This window comes from Bubalus kerabau, chromosome 2 (genome assembly GCF_029407905.1).
Source record: "Bubalus kerabau isolate K-KA32 ecotype Philippines breed swamp buffalo chromosome 2, PCC_UOA_SB_1v2, whole genome shotgun sequence".
Lineage (NCBI taxonomy): Eukaryota > Metazoa > Chordata > Mammalia > Artiodactyla > Bovidae > Bubalus > Bubalus kerabau.
In genome coordinates, this window is record NC_073625.1 from 68,980,807 (window position 1) to 69,002,399 (window position 21,593).

The following is a 21,593-nucleotide window of genomic DNA, read 5'->3' on the forward strand; positions in this document are numbered from 1 at the left end:
TTGATCGTTTCATCAGTTGGTGAACATGTGGGTTGTTTTCACTTGGGGGCTATATTAAATATTGCTGCCATGAATGTCTTTGTTCAAGATTGTATGTGGAAAAATTCTTCATTTCTCTTGGTTACATGGTAACTCTGTCTGATACTTTGAGAAACTGGCAAAGTATCTCCTAAAGAAATTACATCATTTTACAGTCCCACTACCAGTGTGCAAGAGTTCCAATTTCTCCACATGCTTGTCAACACTTGTTACTGTCTGTCTTTTTTATGTTAGCCTTTCATAATGGGTAGGAAGAGAATTATTGTACTTTGATTTGCACTTCCCTGGTGGCTTATGATGTTGAGAAACTTTTCATGTGCTTATTGGCCATTTGCATATCTTCTTTTGAAAAATGTTTATTCAAATATTTTACCTGTTTTTTTAATTAGGTTGTCTTTTTATTGTTGACTTTTATGATTTTTAAAACAATATATTATGATACAAATCCTTTATGAGATATGTGATTTGCAATATGATATACTTTCTCCCATTTGTGGATCGTATTTTCACTTTCCTGATGGTATCGTTTACAGCACATATGATTATAATTTTGAGTAGCCCAATTTATTTTTTCTATCATCAGTTGTGCTTTTAGTGTTATATCTAAGAAACCATTGCTTGATTTAAGGTTACAAAGATTTACTCCTGTGTTTTCCTCTAAGAGTTTTATACTTGTAGCTATTAAAATTTGGTGTATCGTCCATTAATTTTTCTACATGGTGTGTGGTAGGAGTCTAACTTCATTCATTTGAATCTGGATATTCAGTTATCCCAACGCTTCTTATTGAAAAGACAATTATTTCCCCATTGTATTGCCTTGGCATCTTTGTTGAAAAATCAACTGATCATAAATATATGGATTTATTTATGGGCTCAGTTCTATTCTGTTGATCTATATGTCTTATAGCTAGTCTGTTTTTAACCCACTTCAACAGGATTTCTCTCCCCAGTACTCCATTAAAACAATAGAATGGTCACAGTCAGTATTAACCTCTGTGTTGCCAAATCAAATGGTCACCTTTCTTTCTTCTTACATACGTCTCAGCTGTGTCTGATGCAAGTGATGACTTCATTACATATGAAACATTCTCTTTTACGATTGCTTTGGGCATTCTTGTTTTCCTTCTTTCTCGTAGTTTCCTGTCCTGGCTATGCTTTCTTTCCTGTCCTTCTAAATATTGAGTCTTCCTGAGGCTTGTTCCCAGATGCTTTACTCAGTTTAGTCTTTCTAAGTGATCTCATTTTGTCTCATGACTTTGTTTTTCACAATTACATCTCTAGCTATGATCTCTTTGCTTATCTGTTATACAACCAGTTGCTTATTTGATATTATCACTTAGATGCATAATAGATATGTAGAACTTGATATCCCTAAAATGGAATTACTGACTCTCTATGCTGTACAAAGAGTTTGTTTCTTGTCCAGTCTTCCAAGTAAAAGCAAAACTGTACTAATGGTAGATGTTGGAAAGAAAGGAAGGGGAAGAGAGAGAAAGAAGGAGAAGGAAAGAAAAAAAGAAAAAAGCCTATCAGTTCAGTTCAGTTCAGTTCAGTCGCTCAGTCGTGTCCGACTCTTTGCGACCCCATGAATCGCAGCACGCTGGGCCTCCCTGTCCATCACCAACTCCCGGAGATCACCCAAAATTCATTCTTTCTCCCACTCTTCATAGCAATTAATCATCATATCCTTCTAGTTTTAACCCCAAAGCATATCTAAAAACTCTTAACATCTCCATGTAAGTTATTCCTGCTTTAAATTAAGTAAACGACCTCTCTTGCCTAGATTACCTAATCGGTTTCCTTTCTTTCACTCTTTCCTCCATAAAAGCCACTCTCCACATGAAAGCCAGAAAGATATTTGAAAAGTCAAGTTCAGAAATTAAAATTTTACAGTACCAGTTAAAATTTTACAGTACCAAAATGCATTCCCTTACTATGATGTGTTCATTACAGTCCTCTGAGAAGTAGACCCCAAGAAAGGAATAGACACACCAAAGACTTGGAGAAAATGCCTGTGAAGGATAAAGAAGAGAAAGAAAAAATGAGCAAGAAAATCCTTTAGAATAAAATGCAAGTCTGATAACTATAAAAGGAGACAAAGAAAGAAGAAGGATCATTCAAATCTCACACTTCAGCACTGTTTTAAGAAAGCTTTGGCCAGATTGATAGGAAGTCCTCGAACCCAAGGTTTTCATTCCAGAAGCCCCACATCCTACCAGCCTGGACTCAAATGGTAGCCCCACTACTTAAGTCATTGGTACATGGCTTCCTCGCGAACACACTGGTGAATACAGAGGGCCAGTAGTTAGGGATGTCAGTAAAGAAGAGTCCCACAGCAAGAGATCTGAGTATCTGAAGGGTCCAACAGCAAGAGATTTGCATGGTCACTTCAAGTGGCTTAAGAAGTTCCTTCTGATCTGGCTCCAGTCTACTTCTCTGAGCTCATACCCTAAATACTCTCCTTGCTCTCACTCAGCTCCAGCTATACTGGCCTTGTTGTTTTCCTCTGCATGTGTGCATGTCCAGTTGCTTCAGTCATGTCTGACTCTGCAACCCCGTGGACTGTAGCCTACCTGGCTCCATTGTCCATGGGATTTTCCAGGCAAGAATACTGGAATGGGTTGCCATTTCCTCCTCCAGCGGATCTTCCTGACCAGGAGATGAAACTGTCTGCCTGCACCTCCTGCTTTGCAGGTGGATTCTTTACCTGCTAGCCCCTGGAAAACCCTTTCCTCTGCATAACTCAAGTTAATTCTTTGTTTAGCTATTTTGTTCCTGCTATTTCTTTTGAGTGGGATACTATCTCCAAATCTTCATATAAATCACATCATCTTATCATTCAGATCAATAATGCTGACTCTGTTACCATTTGGAGGAGGTCTTTGGTGGTCCCTCTAAATCAGTCAACCTTCCTCCAAACCTAATCTGAATAGCTAAACCTTTCACTTCGTCCAGTTTTATTTCCTCCATAGCACTTATTCTCTGAAATTGTCTTGTTCATTTTGTTTACACAAACCTCCCCAAAGAGTACACATGCACACACATGCATGCACACACGTGCGTGCATGCACACACACACACAGCCTAAGAATGTACCTAAAATGTACCTTATTAAAGGTAGGACCCTGAATCTTGTTTACCATGGTATCCTCAGTTCCCCCAAACAATGCCAGTTGCTTAGAAGATGTTCTACAGGCTTGTACTGAATGATTGAACAAATAAATAAAGGAATGGATAAAAGCAGAGAATCAAACTAAGCATATATCATATGTTTATTCTGAAGTTTTATCAATGTTTAGAAATGCTAAAAATGAGGAATATTGAATTATATTTAATGAGTATTAAGAAATTCATAGGTTTTGTTGAAACTATCTAAATATGGAAAACATTTGAGGTGTTTTCAAGCAGATGTAATTTCTTTTGAGATTGTCTGTCTTTCCTAATTTTATGCAAGATTTGCTTTTCACTTGACTAGGTGGCAAGCACCGTATGAGATTTGTAAAGCTTCTTAGATAAGCTTTGCTTTAGAATTGCAAAGTGTGCATGTTTTATTCATATCTAGTGATCTGGTAGGGTGCAAATAACTGACATGAAGCAACTATGCAGAGTTTAAACTTGTAATATCAGATCTCAAAGGATTAGTAATGGTGGTAAACAGATGATAAGAAGAACATGAAGAAACAAAAGCACTTTAACAGATAAAGCACAAATGTTAATAAACCTAACATTTCTGATTAAATAGTCTCGGTATGATATTCATTCTAATTACAAAAAAAAACTGGATAATTTCAGTTAAATTCCAAAATGTGGACTGTTTCAGCTAAATAATTTTTCCAAGAATACCAAAAAACGTTTTGCTAGAAATTGAGCTAAGGATTAATGACACTCATATTTGATGCTGATGTATTCCTAAGTATTTTGTTGCTAAAGTATTGTCTTGCTTGCTAAATCAATGCACACAGTGAAAGTCTCCAAGGAAATCAGTTCTTTGCACTTAACTTCTGATATGATTTTCTGAAGGATGAGGAGGATGGAGAGGATACCCTCCCATACCGGAACAGTGACCCCACGCTTGGAACCCACATTGAGAAGATCTCCCTCAAAACCAGTGACTCCTTGGACAGTCTCTACAGTGGGCAGAGCTCATCAAGTAAGGCTATAGAAAAGTGACAAGATGGGAGATCTGGGTTGAGTAACTAAAAACAACGAATTTATTTCTCTCAGGCTTGTGAAAATAGCAACAAGCTTCCAGCTATTTGATTAGCATGTTGAATCTATGGAATTGCTAGTATTTAAAATAATACATAGTATATTAGGATTATGGAATGCTTTGAAAATTTTAGCACTGTGGTCAGCAGGGCTCTTGGGATAGGCCTTAAATAGATCACATTGGGTGATTAAATCTGAATCCTACAATATAGTATGCTGGAGAGAACTAGCATTATTTTGAATCCAGGTTTTTTAAAAGAATTGAAATATTCAGAAAACTAAAATCCTGTTCTCTGCCTTTTTTCCTTCCCTTTCTCCATACCCCACTTACTCCTTCCTTTCCTCTTCTCTTCCTTTCTTTATCCCTTCTGTCTTCCTACCTCTCCCTCTTCCCTGTGTTTCTTTCTTTTTCTTTCATTTTTTTTCCATTTTTTATTTATTTCTTCCCTATCCTCCCCCTCTCACTGTTTCCTTCCTTTCCTTTTTTTTTTTTTGTCTGGAATATTCTGAAAAGAACAGGACATTTGCATCAATTCTAGGTATCCATCCAGCATTAGTGAGTAAAAAGTGAAGTGGTATATAAATACTAAATAGTAGAAATATCACCAATTAGGTAGGGCTTCCCAGGTGGTGCTAGTGGTAAAGAACCCACCTGCCAATGCAGGAGACATAAGAGACGCAGGTTTGATCCCTGGTCGGGAAGATCCCCCTGGAGGAGGAAATGGCAACCCATTCCAGTATTCTTGCCTGGAGAATCCCATGGACAGAGGGGCCTGGGGGGCTATCGTTCATAGGGTTCCTAAGAGTCATACACAAACGAGAGACTGAGCACATATCAATTAGGTGACAAAAAGGAATCAGCATGTGTTCAATAAGAATTTTCTAAAAATATATCATTTCTAACAAAGAAGTCACTCAGGCTTCAGTCATATGTCCTGCTACAATATTTTAATGAAACTACCGATACTACAAGATGCCTTGTAAATTTTTTATATGTACACTGTTTTATATCTTTTGAATCTTTTCATGGCTTGTAAATGGTTTTTTGCAAAGTTTTTTTTCCATTCCATTCTAAATCAGCTGCTTCTGTTATTTGAAGATAGATCACAAAGACCAGATGTTGAAAATATCCTGAATTTTATTCCTGCTTGCCTATTGGCTGTAGAATAGCTATTTTGTGAAGTAAAAGCTAATACAGAATCATTTGAAGGGTATATTTTGCATGTGTGAAATTCAGATTTCATTAGTATTCATTTCTGCTGGAAGTTTTAAAATTCAAAATTGTGGGTGCCAAATGTGGGTAGAATTTTATTAACTTTAATATACCATGAAAAGCCAGGGACTGAAGTAGTCATGGAAGAGAGGATAAGGGAAATGGGAGTCCACTTAGCCATTATCAAACACAACTTAATATCTGTGACTAGATGCAACTCACTTTTTTTTTTTACACCAGTCCATATAAAAAATGAGGGCTTCCCTGGTGGCTCGGACAGTAAAGAATCTGCTTGCGATGCAGAGACCTGGGTTTGATCCCTGGGTTGGAAAGATCCCCTGAAGGAGGGAATGGCAACCCACTCCAGTATTCTTGCCTGGAGAATTCCATGGGAAGAGGAGCCTGGCAGGCTATAGTCCATGGGGTTGCCAAGAGTTAGACACGACTGAGCGACTTTCATTATATAAAAAATGAAGCATCCCTAGGGATCTTTATCTTATTTCTATACTTATTTGAATGAATGGTAGAGATACTGGGCCTGCTCCCTCATGAAACAGAGCACCAAAGGACCACACTATAGGAAAAAGAGAGGTGACGACTGAGAGTGGTAGGGAGACTCAGAGTAACCACCCCAGTGAACCATTCTTGCCCCTAGGCAGCAAATGTGGAATCTGTTCCCCTCCCCCCTCCCATGAGGTTCAAGATCAGAAAGGAAGAGGACCAGAGAACAAGGTTTTGGAGCCGTTTTAATTGCCCAGTTCAGAACAGTTTTGAACCATTTAGGAGTATAGATATTCTAACACACTTCCTCTTTCCCTGTCATTCACACTACAAAAATGCTACCTTTTATACATAGAGGTGTTGTCTCAGAATGGCTTTTGGTACACAGTAGGAAGTCTGAAATACCATTTTTGCTACATCATAGTAAGTTGTAGGAAAATTTGTGGCTTATGCTCTGACCATTCCTGATCAATAGCGCACAAAAATCAAATAGTTATTATAGGTTTCTGTGTTTGTTTACATGTACAAAATTCATTATCTGGCTTGTACAGGGCATTAAGGCTATATGCTTCCTGCCTCTTTAGCAAGCAGCCAGTGCTCAAAGCACTGTGCTACTGGATCAGATCACAGAGGCTGAAGTAAGAGAGAGCTTGAATTGGTGGTTGAGGAAAGAAGGATCAGGTTGACTGAATAAAGATCAGAAATGGCTCAGGACAGAAGTCACTGATGGAGAAGGACTGGGAGGAAAAATAAGCAGTCAGTCACTTAGAACCCCCGCAGGAGGCTGGCATCCAATTGTTCAGCATTGTTTCTGCTTCGTTATGTCCAGGTGACGGTTCAGAATGTTATGAACCTTCAAAGAGAACTGTAAATGTCTGCTTTGCTTTCATCAGGTGGAATAACAAGCTGTTCAGATGGTACAAGTAACCGGGACAGCTTTCGACTCGATGATGACGGCCCCTACTCTGGACCATTCTGTGGCCGTGCCCGAGTACACACCGATTTCACACCAAGCCCCTATGACACCGATTCCCTCAAAATCAAGGTGTGTGCATTCTGTATGGTTTGTCTATGGCTGGGTGTATGATCTCTTTCAGGAAGTACAAGTATGGGGAACTAGGGATGAGTGTATCTTCCCAACAGGAGAAATGAGGACTGGTTTACTGTGGCAGGAATTCAAACAACAAACAAGAGGTAAGGTAGGGCGATCAGTCTTTCGAGGCTATTCACAAAAGTTGTGTTTTGTAGATAATGCAGAATCATAGCCTTTTTAAATTAATTTATTTTTTATTGAAGGATAATTGCTTTATAGGACACTCGATGACATGAATCAAAGCAAGATCCTCTATGACCCACCTCCTAGAATCATAGCCTTTTAAGGGAGAAGGAACTGTCTACATTTTTTCTGACTAGCAAAAGCCTCACAAGTTACTAGAAGTGCCTAGTTGTACTTGATATTTGTTGGAGTAAAAATAATGAACCCGAGGAGACAGAGAGAAAATGGAAATATCAGGCAAGAGTCCAGGAGAGTAAAGGCCTTAGGAACCAGAGTTGGTCAGGCAATTTCAATACTTGAGTCAGTACTTGCAAATGCCACGAGTAACCTGACAATTTTCTCTCAGTGATATTTCCTCTTGAATTCCCTTTTCTTTGCTGTTGCCTTCTATATTCATTTTCTTTTGCTGTAAGGGCTTCAAACAACACAAATGTATTATTATTTCACAGTTCTAGAGGTCTTACATGTGGGCTCAATTGGGTGGTCTTTTTAAGGTCTCATTGGGCTGAAATCAAGGTGTCAGCTGAAGCTGTGATCTTATCTGAGACTCAGGGTCCATTTTCATGCTCACCAGCTGTTGGCATAATTCAGTTCTTTTTGCTTATAGCACTGATTTTCTGCTTTCCTAAGGGATATTAACTGGGAGCCATTCTCAGTCCCCTGAGGTTGCCAGCCATGATTTTCTTTAACATGGCAGTTCACTCCTTCAAGAGCTATAGCAGACAAGCTCACCCATGCTTCAGATCTCTTTATTTTAAGAGGTCCTACCTGATTAAGTCAGAAATATCCAGATAACTTCTTTTTAATTCCCAAATTAATAAATTTTGGGTATTAATTATGTTTGCATAGCCCCTCCTGTCATATAACATAATCACAGGTTTGAAATTCATCATGTTCATACTTTTGTTTATACTCAAGGGGAGGAGGTGTTACAATAGTACAAACAGAGGAAGATTTAGTGGTAAAATACTTTATAGGTGTTAGATTATTCATTTTAGTGACACAAAGTCACTATAGCTAAAGGGTAGAAATTATTAATTTTCTATACTGTCAATACTGTCAAATAGCTGTGAAAAGAAGGGAAGTGAAAGCAAAGGAGAAAAGGAAAGACATACCCATTTGAATGCAGAGTTCGAAGGAATAGCAACGAGAGATAAGAAAGCCTTCCTAAGCGATCAATGCAAAGAAATAGAGGAAAACAACAGAATGGGAAAGACTAGAGATCTCTTCAAGAAAATTAGAGATACCAAGGGAACATTTCATGCAAAGATGGACACAATAAAGGACAGAAATGGTATGGACCTAACAGAAGCAGAGGCTATTAAGAAGAGGTGGCAGGAATACACAGAAGAACTGTACAAAAAAGATCTTCATGACCCAGATAATCACAATGGTGCGATCACTCACCTAGAACCAGACATCCTGGAATGTGAAGTCAAGTGGACCTTAGGAAGCATCTATATGAACAAAGCTAGTGGAGATGATGGAATTCCAGTTGAGATATTTCAAATCCTGAAAGATGATGCTATGAAAGTGCTACACTCAATATGCCAGCAAATTTGGAAAACTCAGCAGTGGCCACAGGACTGGAAAAGGTCAGTTTTCATTCCAATCCCAAAGAAAGGCAATGCCAAAGAATGCTCAAACTACCGCACAATTGCACTCATCTCACACGGTAGTAAAGTAATGCTCAAAATTCTCCAAGCCAGGCTTCAGCAATACGTGAACCGTGAACTTCCAATGGTCAAGGTGGTTTTAGAAAAGGCAGAGGAACCAGAGATCAAATAGTCAACATCTGCTGGATCATCGAAAAAGCAAGAGAGTTCCAGAAAAATATCTATTTCTGCTTTATTGACTATGCCAAAGCCTTTGACTGTGTGGATCACAATAAACTGTGGAAAATTCTGAAAGAGATGGGAATACCAGACCACCTGACCTGCCTCCTGAGAAATCTGTATGCAGGTCAGGAAGCAACAGTTAGAACTGGACATGGAACAACAGACTGGTTCCAAGTAGGAAAAGGAGTACGTCAAGGCTGTGTGTCACCCTGCTTATTTAACTTCTATGCAGAGCACATCATGAGAAACGCTGGGCTGTAGGAAGCACAAGCTGGAATCAAGATTGCCGGGAGAGGTATCAATAACCTCAAATATGCAGATGACACCACCCTTATGGCAGAAAGCGAAGAAGAACTAAAGAGCCTCTTGATGAAAGGGAAGAGGAGAGTGAAAAAGTTGGCTTAAAGCTTAACATTCAGAAAATGAAGATCATGGCATCTGGTCCCATCACTTCATGTGAAATAGATGGGGAAACAGTGAAAACAGTGTCAGACTTAATTTTGGGGGCCTCCAAAATCACTGCAGATGGTGATTGCAGCCATGAAATTAAAAGACGCTTACTCCTTGGAAGAAAAGTTATGACCAACCTAGACAGCATATTAAAAAAGCAAAGACATTACTTTGCCAACAAAGTTCCATCTGGTCAAGGCTATGGTTTTTCCAGTGGTCATGTATGGATGTGAGAGTTGGTTTATAAAGAAAGCTGAGCACCGAAGAATTGATGCTTTTGAACTGTGGTGTTGGAGAAGGCCTTGAGAGTCCCTTGGACTGCAAGAAGATCCAACCAGTCCATCCTAAATGAGTTCAGTCCTGGGTGTTCATTGGAAGGACTGATGCTGAAGCTGAAACTCCCATACTTTGGCCACCTGATGCAAAGAGCTGACTCATTGGGAAAGACCCTGATGCTGGGAAAGATTGAGGGCAGAAGGAGAAGGGGATGACAGAGGATGAGATGGTTGGATGGCATCACTGACTCAATGGACATGGGTTTGGGTAGACTCCAGGAGTTGGTGATGGACAGGAAGGCCTGGTGTGTTGTGGTTCATGTGGTCACAAAGATTCGGACACAAGTGAGTGACTGAACTGAACTGATACTGTCAATACCAAACCAATGTTAACCATAAATATTATAAACTATGAAGTGTCAATATTATTATTGCACATTCAAGGCACTCAGCTCTTCTCTTTATCCCTTTTAAGATATCAAATCAGAATAACCTCAGCTGGAGAATGAGGAAAACATTTCTTTCCACAGTTAGCTCCTTACTTGTTTCTATGAAATGATTTGAAGTCTAAGTCCAAGTCTTGGGGAAAGGAGGATTATAGCCAAGTAACCATTGTGGAGGGAGGGCAGCAGAAGGGAATACATTGAAAACATTTTGATTCAGGATAGATTTCATATTTCCCTATAATGCCATGCAGCGCACTACCCCTAGCGCTGCTTAAGGGGACATTTGTGGAGCTCTTGTAGGACACAATAAAAATCCCACAGACACCACGGGATAATGGATACTATTGTCCCCAGCCAGGGTCTTATCCGAAATGAAGTTGGATTTTTGCCTGTAGCCTGTGGGCTTACTGTAATGTATTTTTACAAGTTTAAAGGATAATAAGAAGGGTGCAGCATAAGAGTATAATACTTTGAGATAACCCCCTAGAGCTTCTGGGGATTTTCTAGGTCTGCTTAACTGATGTCGTCTAGCCTAGGATTTGATTCCCTATAGTTAATGGCAGGAAAAACTAGATGAGCAACTCATAGGATCAGAATGTCAAATTGTCAATAAATTGGAAAGACCTGATCTTTTAATCACATTTGATTCTACTTTTACAAATACAATTTGTATATTAGATGGCAGAATGCACATTCAAGAGCAGCAGAAAAAAATATTTTTAGTAGCAGATTTAATGCTTTGTTTGATGGTAGACCTCTAAAATGGCAAAAATGTCAGAATCTATAATGTAATCTCTAAGGTAGACAGCTAAAAGTCTTAAAGGAGTAATTATGACTCTTAAATGTAGACACTGTATTTACATAGAAATCAACTTTCCTTACCAAAAAAAAATACCCCTGTGAAGTTTTTTGCGCTTAACAATTACTCCTGCAGTCTTAGTCTTAGAGGTGAATAAAGAGACAGACCAATTATTCTATCTGTCCCAATGCATTCCATTCATATTTTAAACTATTGCTGTGAAACTCAATCCAAGTATTAATTAAATAACTACTAGTTGATTAAGTATTAATCTAGAATAAATAGCATAATTTATCCTTAGTACATATATAATTTTGTTACATATTTTATATGTACAAAGTTCTGAACATTTTCATTATTTTAGATGGATGCAATACTTTAGATAGATTCATTTCACAAAGTATATGAATTTTTCTGATGAACTAGAAACATAGACAGAGCCATAGACTTCTCTCTCTTCCCCTTCCCAACTTGGGAGCCCCTCCAGGGATGATGCTGCATGTGTATTATTTTGACAGGATAAATAAAAAGTGCATCATTTTTTAATTCAAGCAACTTAGGCTTGAGTTCTGGTGCTGTGAGTTCCTGAGAAATTAATGCTTGCATTTCTCTTTCCATAATATTTAGAGTAATAATTATACCTAGCATATAGGTTGAAGAGATGTATTATGGACATAAAAGAGCTTAATGTATGCAAAATGTTTTGTAAACTACAGGATGCTCTACAAATGTAAGCTGACAAATTGATATGATTCCAAAAGCATAAACACATCATCAAATACAGTTAGGAGTTTTTCTCAAGCATGTTGGAGTTTTCTTCAACATTACTAGCAAATAGCTTCCTTAAACTTTTAAAAGAAATTTCTTCTTAGATTTATTTCTAACTCTAGATCTCTTTAATGGCATGCCCTCATTCTAATTTTCAATGATTCCAGTTTTTTTTTTTTTTCTACCAATTGTCATAGCATCAGAGTTCTCTGAAATCTAACTTATATTTCTTTGTCTTTAGAAAGGAGATATCATAGACATTATCTGCAAAACGCCAATGGGGATGTGGACAGGAATGTTGAACAATAAGGTGGGAAACTTCAAATTCATTTATGTGGATGTCATATCAGAAGAAGCAGCCCCCAAGAAAATGAAGACACAAAGAAGGAGTGGAGTGGAAAAGCCTGAGACTCTGCAGGAGTTCTTAGAGAGGATTCACCTTCAGGTTAGCAAACCCATGGCCTGTTTGATTTTGATGGCATACAGTTGGAATAACTGAGAAGAATGGATCAGTGTTTGTATTGCTAAAAAAAAAAATACATGATTTACAGCAAGAGAAAATCTGTTTTCCAAGGACAGCTCTTATTTACCCATAACCACTTCTTTATGCATGGACAGGTCTTGAGATAACATCACTTAGACTAAATTCTAATGATATTTAGCATTCACAGTAGAAATTGGACTTCCCCAATGGCTCAGCTTGTAAATAATCTGCCTGCAATGCAGGAGACACTATAAGACACAGGAGACTCCTGTTCGACCCCTGGGTCGGGAAGATCCCCTGTAGCAACCCACTCCAGTACTCTGGCCTGAAAAATCCCATGCAATGAGAAGCCTGGCAGGGTATAGTCCAAAGGGTCGCAAATAGCCGAACATAACTGAGCAATTAAACATGCATGTCGCACCTAGAAATTAGAACAAGAAAGTGCAGTGGAAAGTGAAATACACTTGGAGGAATAAAAGACTCAGAGAAAACATGGTAATGAGAATGATAAAGAGAATATAAAGAGTGAAGGTAAAAATTCAAAGAATTGAAAGGAAGAATGATAAAATATATTTCCTACAGAGCAGAGATCAAAAACAACTCAACAGAAGGTAACCAAATTTGCTTTTAAAGAAATTTGTTAGAAAACAATGATCATTAAGCCCCCATAACGATTGTGTTAGGGAAACTGTCATCTATATTTATAATCCAGTTATTTTCTTGTTATATTAGAGAAATTTTTATGAAGTATTTTTGTGTTGTTAAATGGCATGTACATCCACTATGCCTAGCCTCACTAAATTTACCATTTTGCAATCTACTTCTAAAAATAACACAGCAGTATTTTGACAGTTTTCAAAATTCATCATCAAGAAAATAACCAATTAATCTTTCCTTAACTGTTTTTCCTGAATTACCTAGTTGTATTCCTATCTGTAGACACACTACATAGACATTTAAATATTAGTATTCAATTCAGTTCAGTTCAGTTCAGTCGCTCAGTCGTGTCCGACTCTTTGCGACCCCATGAACTGCTGCATGCCAGGCCTCCCTGTCCATCACCAACTCCCGGAGTTCACTCAGACTCATGTCCATCGAATCAGTGATGCCATCCAACCGTCTCATCCTCTGTCGTCCCCTTCTCCTCCTGCCCCCAATCCCTCCCAGCATCAGAGTCTTTTCCATTGAGTCAACTCTTCACATGAGGTGGCCAAAGTACTGGAGTTTCAGCTTTAGCATCGTTCCTTCCAAAGAAATCCCAGGGCTAATCTCCTTCAGAATGGACTGGTTGGATCTCCGTGCAGTCCACGAGACTCTCAAGAGTCTTCTCCAACACCACAGTTCAAAAGCAAATTGGTGCCCTCCAAATGGTATACTCCTTGGAGGAGGCACATGTTTGAATCCTACTTCAGCTACTTGTTTGTTCTGTGACCTATGAAAAAACCAAGGTCTGAGGAAGTGAAACTTACTCAAGAACTCTCAGTTAGTTACATCAGACTGGGATTTTTTTTTTTTTCCTGTTCTGATTCTGTGATCCTTCTAGGATACATTATTTTAAAACAGAATCGCTACTCTTTCTTTCCTTTTTCTAAATAAATAAAGGGCTAGTAATAAGTTCTTTCTGATTACTTAAAACTTTTATATCCTCTTATTCAATTTTAGTAACTAAAATAAGGATACTGGATTAATGATCAAGTAAAATGGGAGGAATATTTGAAGAAGTTGAAAAGCATTTAAATTCACTTTGCATTTTTATTCTGTTACAGAGAACAGAGGTTACATAAATAACATACAGACTTTGAAATCAGAAGCTTATGAATTTTAAACTAATATATATTAATGCAAATGATGGAAAAAATATACATGCTAAGAAAAGGAAACAATACTTTCCCCTACCACAGTGTTCTAATGCTTAATAAAAGCTTTTAATTAAATAGAAAGTCTGGAACGCCCTAGGTTTATAAAATACCTTTCAACCAAAATGTTAGGTATACTTATATAAATTGTATCTGTTTCAAACGCCTTTTTTGACCTGCCCCAAGAAGTTAATGAAGGTAGATAATTTTACAATCAAGCAAACAGGAAGAGATGCAGTCCAGAAATATTATTATAATATACTTTATGAGAGGCATTTTATTGATAGACTTAAAAAAAAAAAAACACTAGCTTTGTCAATTTTGCTATTTGAGAAGTGAAAATGTGCCAGATGGGATGAGTGATCCAGCTATTTAATTGATCCATGATTTAGCATTGCATTGCTTAAGGTAATCATTTCTTCTTTACATTTGTCCTTCCAGAAGGTGAGAAATATACAACATGCCTTTTAAAGGTCCTGTGTTCATCTGTAGAAAACTAGTACAAATAAAATAAAATTAAGCAAAAGTTCTGTTGGCACCTTTTGGTTCCCATGCATTGTTTCCATGCATTTCTATACTTTTTAAAAATCTAAAAATAACTAAAAGTAAAATGTTTGCATCAGAGTAGTTTATATTGTACAAAGTTTTTTCTTCCCCACAGGAATATACTTCAACACTTTTGCTCAATGGTTACGAGACCCTAGAAGATTTAAAGGATATAAAAGAGAGTCATCTCATTGAATTAAACATTAAAAACCCAGAAGACAGGATGAGGTTACTGTCAGCTGCTGAAAATCTCCTTGATGAAGAAAGTAAGTATGTGTAGCTACTCTTCTCCCTCACTGAGAATCAAAGGTTAATGTAAATAGTAAAATAATTAAAAACAAATTCCCAGTTTTATTTACTGAGAATCATATAAAGCATTCTTTCCAATAAAAAAAAGTGTTTTCTTATACATTTAGAAACAACAACTCTGGTCAAATCTATAAATAGAAAGAGGACCTTTACTTTTTTTTCTTTTTCTTTTTTTTTTTTTTTTTTTTTTTTTGCTGCTTACTGGATCCAGAAAATGAAAGGGCTTTACTGGGTACTTCATTTAGATTCTGCAGACCTATTAATTTACACACAAGAGGATGTCCGCATTCCCTAAGACTGGGGGAGTCAGAGACAAATATTTAGTGACAGCCTGAGCCATTAGCGAGAACTGTCATAGGCAACTGCTGCAGAACTGCACAGAGAGAGCATGGCTCTGAGCTAATGAGCCTTAGCACCACACAAGGAAATTCATTTCATTACCATATAGTCACATTTTGTACGTGTTTATAGGATTCTTTCAAAATGCTATAATAGCTTGCAAAAATATTCAGCACTTACTTATATTATCTGAGGGGGTTGTCTCTGTATTTTTAAGTATAAACTAAAGATGGAGTAACACAAGCAGATTCACTTGAATATTGATTGGCCACACCAATTGCGTTTATAAAGATAAGCTAGCCTTTGTTTTCACAACTGCCCAATCTGACCATTATTCTTACCAAATCTGACTGGGCTCCCTAAACCCTGAGCTCTGCTGCTGCTGCTGCTGCTAAGTCACTTCAGTCGTGTCCGACTCTGTGTGACCCCATAGACGGCAGCCCACCAGGTTCTGCTGTCCCTGGGATTCTCCAGGCAAGAACACTGGAGTGGGTTGCCATTTCCTTCTCCAATGCATGAAAGTGAAAAGTGAAAGTCAGGTCGCTCAGTCGTGTCTGACTCTTAGCGACCCCATGGACTGCAGCCCACCAGGCTCCTCCGTCCATAGGATTTTCCAGGCAAGAGTACTGGAGTGGAATGCCATTGCCTTCTCCAAAAACCCTGAGCTCAGGGAGTGCCAAACTCTGTCAGGAGTATTTCATTAGAAAAAAAAGGGGGATGGTATCTAATTCTAAAGATGAAAAAGAACTTATATCCCCTAATCCAACCTTCTCTTTACAAAGTAATATGAATAATAACAATAATTCTTTTTTTGAACATGTTCTCTAAAACTTTGAGCCAGGGTCTTTACACTTACTATCTTCTTTAAAGCTGTCCACAACTCTCCAAGTTGGTATCATCCCTATTTTTATAATGAGAAATGAGAAGATAAGAAACTTGCCCAAGTTTATGCACCTGGTGAATTAGGAAGCTAGGACCAGTGTTTGTGATGTTGTTAGACTTTCTTATACTGCAATTAATAGCCCAGATTGAGAGTCAAGAGAAAAGTTCTACATAGGACCCAGGCCTCCTGATGGTCCCCTCGTGAGCTTTCCTTTATTCTCCCTCATATGTCTCACGAAATTGCAGTGTTGAACCGCACATATTTATTATACATGGGCCTTTTGTCTAGTAAGAATTAATTTACTTTATAGAAACAGTACCTTATTGAATCCTTACTTGCTCTCTTGAGCTCGCAAATGTCCTCATCCTTTTCAAGGAGTTTTCACATGCACCACTAATTTGACACCCATAGAACTGATTTCATCCTTTAGGCTTAGGAGTTTGTATGCCTTCTTTGAAGTTGTGGCGGCTAGGAGATGCAGAAGAGAAAGGAATCAGGTCACAGAGGCAAACCAGGGTCAGACTTAAAAAAGGAACCTATTTACAAGCCAAAACAAAACTGATCAGTGTAAACTGGTCTAGGAATCCTTTCACATCTTGTCATTTCAAAACATGGATCCTCACTATGCAATATTATACTAAGAAATGGATTCTGTCTTGAAAGTGATGATTTTCAGTATCATTATCAGTACTCTCCCAAACAAGCTGATACTGAAATAGAGGGAGGAAAAACAGTATTTTTTGAACACTTGCAAATAATTGCTTTTCTTCTACAATAACATCCATGTAGCTATTTTGCCCATTTTATAGATGAGAAAATATTTCGGAGATGAATTTCAAAGAGGCCAAACAGCTATATTAGTAGTACAGTTGGAGTTTTAATTAAAGGCAATCTACTCCAAAAAACAAGTTCTTAAAAAATAATTAAAAAAAAAAAAAGTTCTTTCTTCCACACATACAAACCAGTAAATATGAATAGAATAATGACTATTTGAAAATGCAAGCTTTCTACTGTTTTGTCGACTTCCCCAAGAACTTTAGTTCACTTGTCCATCTCAGAAAGTGGAAGTTAATATTTAAGTGAGAAAGGAAGTTTTGTAACAGCATGACAGCCTTAAAGGTTCAAAGGCTTGTATAGCTACATTGAAACAGGATTTGTGAATGGAATGGGCCAGAGAGGCTTGGTAAACAGGGCTTTAAGTCATGAAAGTGCACTCAGCAGAGACCCACAGAGGGACGATCAGTCCAGTCCAAAGGCCTGGGCCACGTAAGGTATCCACTTAATTTCTTTATTCTGCTTTCCACATCACCCATGTACCTTCTCTGTTAACAAAAGTACAACAATTTATAGATGATATCATCTTAGAGCTAGGTATAATTTTAAAAACCATCTGACTCAAATTCTTCCTTTACAAGATGAGGAAACTAGAACTGGAGTAGCCTTCTCAAGGTCACATATCTAGAATCCAGTCTCCTAAACCTATCAGAAACACATTCTACTATGCCCTGGTCTCTGAAAACAAAAGACAATCTCTCCAAACTATGATGTGACTTTCCATGTCTGATATAAAAAGCGTAAAAATTCCCTGAATTATTTCTCTTTAGAAAACAGTACCTGAAGGTCACTAGAGGTTGACCATTTAATAATATCCAGTAATGTACAAACATACCCATACAGAGCCAAATTCTAGGAAATGAAAAATGGAAAAAATGCGGATTCAACCAGTGTTTGTTCTCAACACACAACCCTGAGACTTTTCCTCTTTTAATCTTATGGTCTAAAATAGTATTAGAATATACATGTCAAAAAGATGCATATTGCATGTTAGGCTATTCTGACTGAAAGCTATTTATCTTATATGAAACTGCTTTGCTCAAGAAATAAAGAAGAATGACTTCTATTTGTTGATAAGATGGTGAGTTCTGATGATTCGGCACCATGCTGCTGCATGCTTATTTTTATCTATTCTCTACTCTGTGAATCATATCTTCTACAACCATGCTAAAGATTAAATGCACAACCTTCATGTACCTTGAATGATAAAGACCTTGAATATATGGTTGTTTAAAAATGAGACATTATTAAAAACAAATGCATGTCACAGTCATAGGTTTAAAATAGCTTTTTTTTCTTATGTGGAAGAACGGGGTATGCAAATTGAACAGGATTTTATGTATGCATTTTATTTTGATCATTGAATAATGTCAGTTTGGGGAATGTCAATAAATTCCTCGCTAAATTTAGCATTTCATTGCTATTTACGTTGGAAAGTTTTGCTTTGCTTTTCATTCAGTATAAAAATTGAGCAGAGTGGGCACCAGTTCTGATCACAGGAGTGAAAGCTCTGAGATAATGTAGAAAAGACTCCACAAACTCCAATGTGAGCCTTTAATACATTTAGAGGGACCAAAGGGTGGGGAATGGGACAGGAACAAACAGAAATCTAGACTTAGAACAAGCAGTTTCCCTTTTCTCTTAGGCCAAAATGCTGTACAAGACAGCATTGTACCCTCTTTGACCTTGAAAATGTTAATCGGATTAAACTTTTTTAGGTCACTGCTTGACAGGAGGTAAAGACAGTTCTCCAACAAACTGACAGGAGGGCTGAGTGGTGTTAGGACTGATCGTTGCATGACCTCTAGAGCAGAATAGCAACTTTGGGTTCCACAATTCCAAGCAAGACTAGCATAGAGAGATTCTGAATTTCTTCTCACGACACATTAGAACTGAGCAGAATCAGGCTACTGGCTCCTTCAGCTGGGAGTCTCAATGAGGTTAGAAGGAGAAGAAAAATTAGGGCAACTACTTGGCTCTTGAGGGAGCCAATGAGTGGAATCTGTTTATTTTGTGCACTTTAGAGTTTCTCTATTTATCATCTGAATTTTAAAATAGTTTGTTTACTTTGAATAAATATTCCCAGCAAGGAAAAAAGAGGATAGAGAATATGTGTGTGTGTATTTTTCCATAAACACAACCTTCAAGACCCCTTTGCCTTGCTGAGAAATGCCTCTTTAAAATAATAAGAGAGTTAACTGCTATTTATAGTAAATATTTTCTTTTTATTCAGAACTCATTTCTCTTTTCCTATGCTGACATGCACTTTGATGTGTCTTAAAAATGTGTCTGTGAGAATGTGTACAATCCTCCTCGGGGAAAATAGGTGATGGAAATATCTTGCTCTCCCTATAGCCCAGGGATAATTAAAATTTAAATTGAAAACAAAAACAACCTCATAACAGAATAAGCAAACTCTATCGGAACCTGTATATAACATATCGGAGGTATTACCTGCACCCTTTGTTCACAGTACTCAGTGAGGAGGAAGGGGGAAGGGTGGCTTGTGTGCCAGGCCCTTGGCACCAGCTGTGGTCACAGCAGCCCCACATTGCTCAAGTATCCCCGCTTGTGCCTTCCTGCCTGCCTACCTGCCCACGACGATGCAGGGCAAATGGCAAAGCCCAGCCAGGAGCCTGGAACATGAGCTGCCAGCAGGGGAGCTTTGCAGCGATGCCAAGCAGCAGTCCAGCAGTTGGCCTGACAGTGTGCCAGGGTTGCCTGGTGCCTTAGCCCCTGACATGTGTGCCTGTTGTTTCCAACCCACTTGCCATATGATTTGGATTGAGATTCAAGAAACATGCAGCTTTTAAGAAAATACATGCTATCTCCGCAGACAGAGTAGAGGAGGCACATGGGCATTTTGCTTTCATGTATTTATAAATATGCATTTAATATCTATTTCTAGTCATAGCCATTTTGCTTCATGTAAAATTTCTTCAAATTTTTTTTAGTTTTATCCCCTAAAATTTAAATTATGATAGATGCCATATTCCATATACTACAAAGAACAAAAAAATGAAATAAAAACATTATACTTCAGAGTACCATCTCCAGAGAAAACAGTTCATAGAATTTTCACCTCAGTCATTTAGAGAACTTGTAACATCTGTACATGTAGGGCATTCCTGTACTTGTCTTTATATTGCACTGTGGTTGTGTGCTGGGCATGGCTTTGTAGTGATTACCCTGGTCAAACCAGACACAAGCCTCTGTCACCGTGTGCCTTCCCAAAGCCCCTAGTGTCATGCTTGGCATTGAATCCATAGTTAACAAATGCTTGTGGAAAGCATATATGTTGAATGAGAGAATGAAGAGAACTGCAAATAGTAAGCACAACTTTTTTTTCCTGGTTATAAAGTTTAGGGTCCCCTGCAATCCCACTTTACACATAAAAGTTTTTGTAACAGGCAGCTGGGTGTTGGAATGTGTTGTTAAGATTCATTTCATGCATACATTAGCCATGTGTGCAGGTAAGGGTGAAAGTGTGTGAGTAGATTTCTAAAAATGTACAAAACTATCAAAGTTTAAAATAGGTATACCTGTGGCGGATTCATGTTGATATATGGCAAAACCAATACAATACTGTAAAGTTAAAAAATAAATATAAAAAAAAATAAGTATACTTTTGAATCTAGAAATTCCAAGTTTTAGGAATTTGATTAACTTCTACAATGCATAAAAATACTAGTGAAAACTAAAAACTACTAGGAGTTTTAGTTCAAAACCAGAACTAATATGAACTTCTATTAGTAATTAATTTGTTATAAATAAGATATAGGCAAACAGGATAAGATATAGGCAAAACCAGGATGAAGATATCAGGAGAATGAAATACAAACTGACATGAAAAGAGGCCCAATACACAGTAAATGGTAGATTAGTAATATGTAACATAAACCTGTTTTGCTAAATATAATAAATTTTAAAATAATGAAATTAAGTTATCATTTCACCATGTCAAGTAAACAGGATTAAATTAAATGTTAAGAAATGTGATATTGATTTCCCAAGACCCCTAATGAAGCAGTATGATAATAGTTTTTTATATTATTTGGTCATCATCAAAATAGTCTAATAGGACAACAATTCAACCAAGGGTAGATACTTCCTGGGACCAGTGCCTTTCATGGGGATGTGTGCTTGAGGAAGTGGTAGCCTGACGTGAGGTCCCCATTGGTGCAGAGCAATTAGATCTCAAGTGAGTGTGACTCTGTGCCACTGAAGGAGCCTGCACAGTGAGCAGCTGTTGTGAGTGTAAGTGAAAAGACATACTCTCCAGAACACAGCTCATTAGAGACGTGACTATGATGCTTGAATGCAAAGAGAGGTTAGCAAACAGAGGGAGAGTCGTTTCAACTCCATATTCTCTCGTGGCCTCAGGAAAGCAGTCACTGGTTGGTTTCCCATGAAGAGATTCTTGTATTCACTTTGTTCTTGTTGTTTTTTTCAAAAGGTGGACTAGTACTCAAATAAAATAAATACCAAATATTCACTAAATAGAAAATTAAAATGTTCAGGTAATTTA

The 21,593-nt window shown here is 37.7% G+C and overlaps 1 protein-coding gene across 6 annotated transcripts in view; it reads left to right on the top strand.

The window, feature by feature from the left end:
• The window catches only part of SAMSN1 (SAM domain, SH3 domain and nuclear localization signals 1), a 174,764-nt gene that overhangs the window by 147,499 nt on the left and 5,672 nt on the right, over positions 1-21,593 (top strand). For all 6 annotated transcript variants that reach the window (XM_055567801.1, XM_055567800.1, XM_055567802.1 and 3 more), the window contains 4 exons: positions 4,060-4,189; positions 6,856-7,007; positions 12,056-12,259; positions 14,816-14,966. In XM_055567801.1, the coding sequence (XP_055423776.1) occupies positions 4,060-4,189; positions 6,856-7,007; positions 12,056-12,259; positions 14,816-14,966 (637 nt within the window). The remainder of the gene's footprint in view (positions 1-4,059; positions 4,190-6,855; positions 7,008-12,055; positions 12,260-14,815; positions 14,967-21,593) is intronic.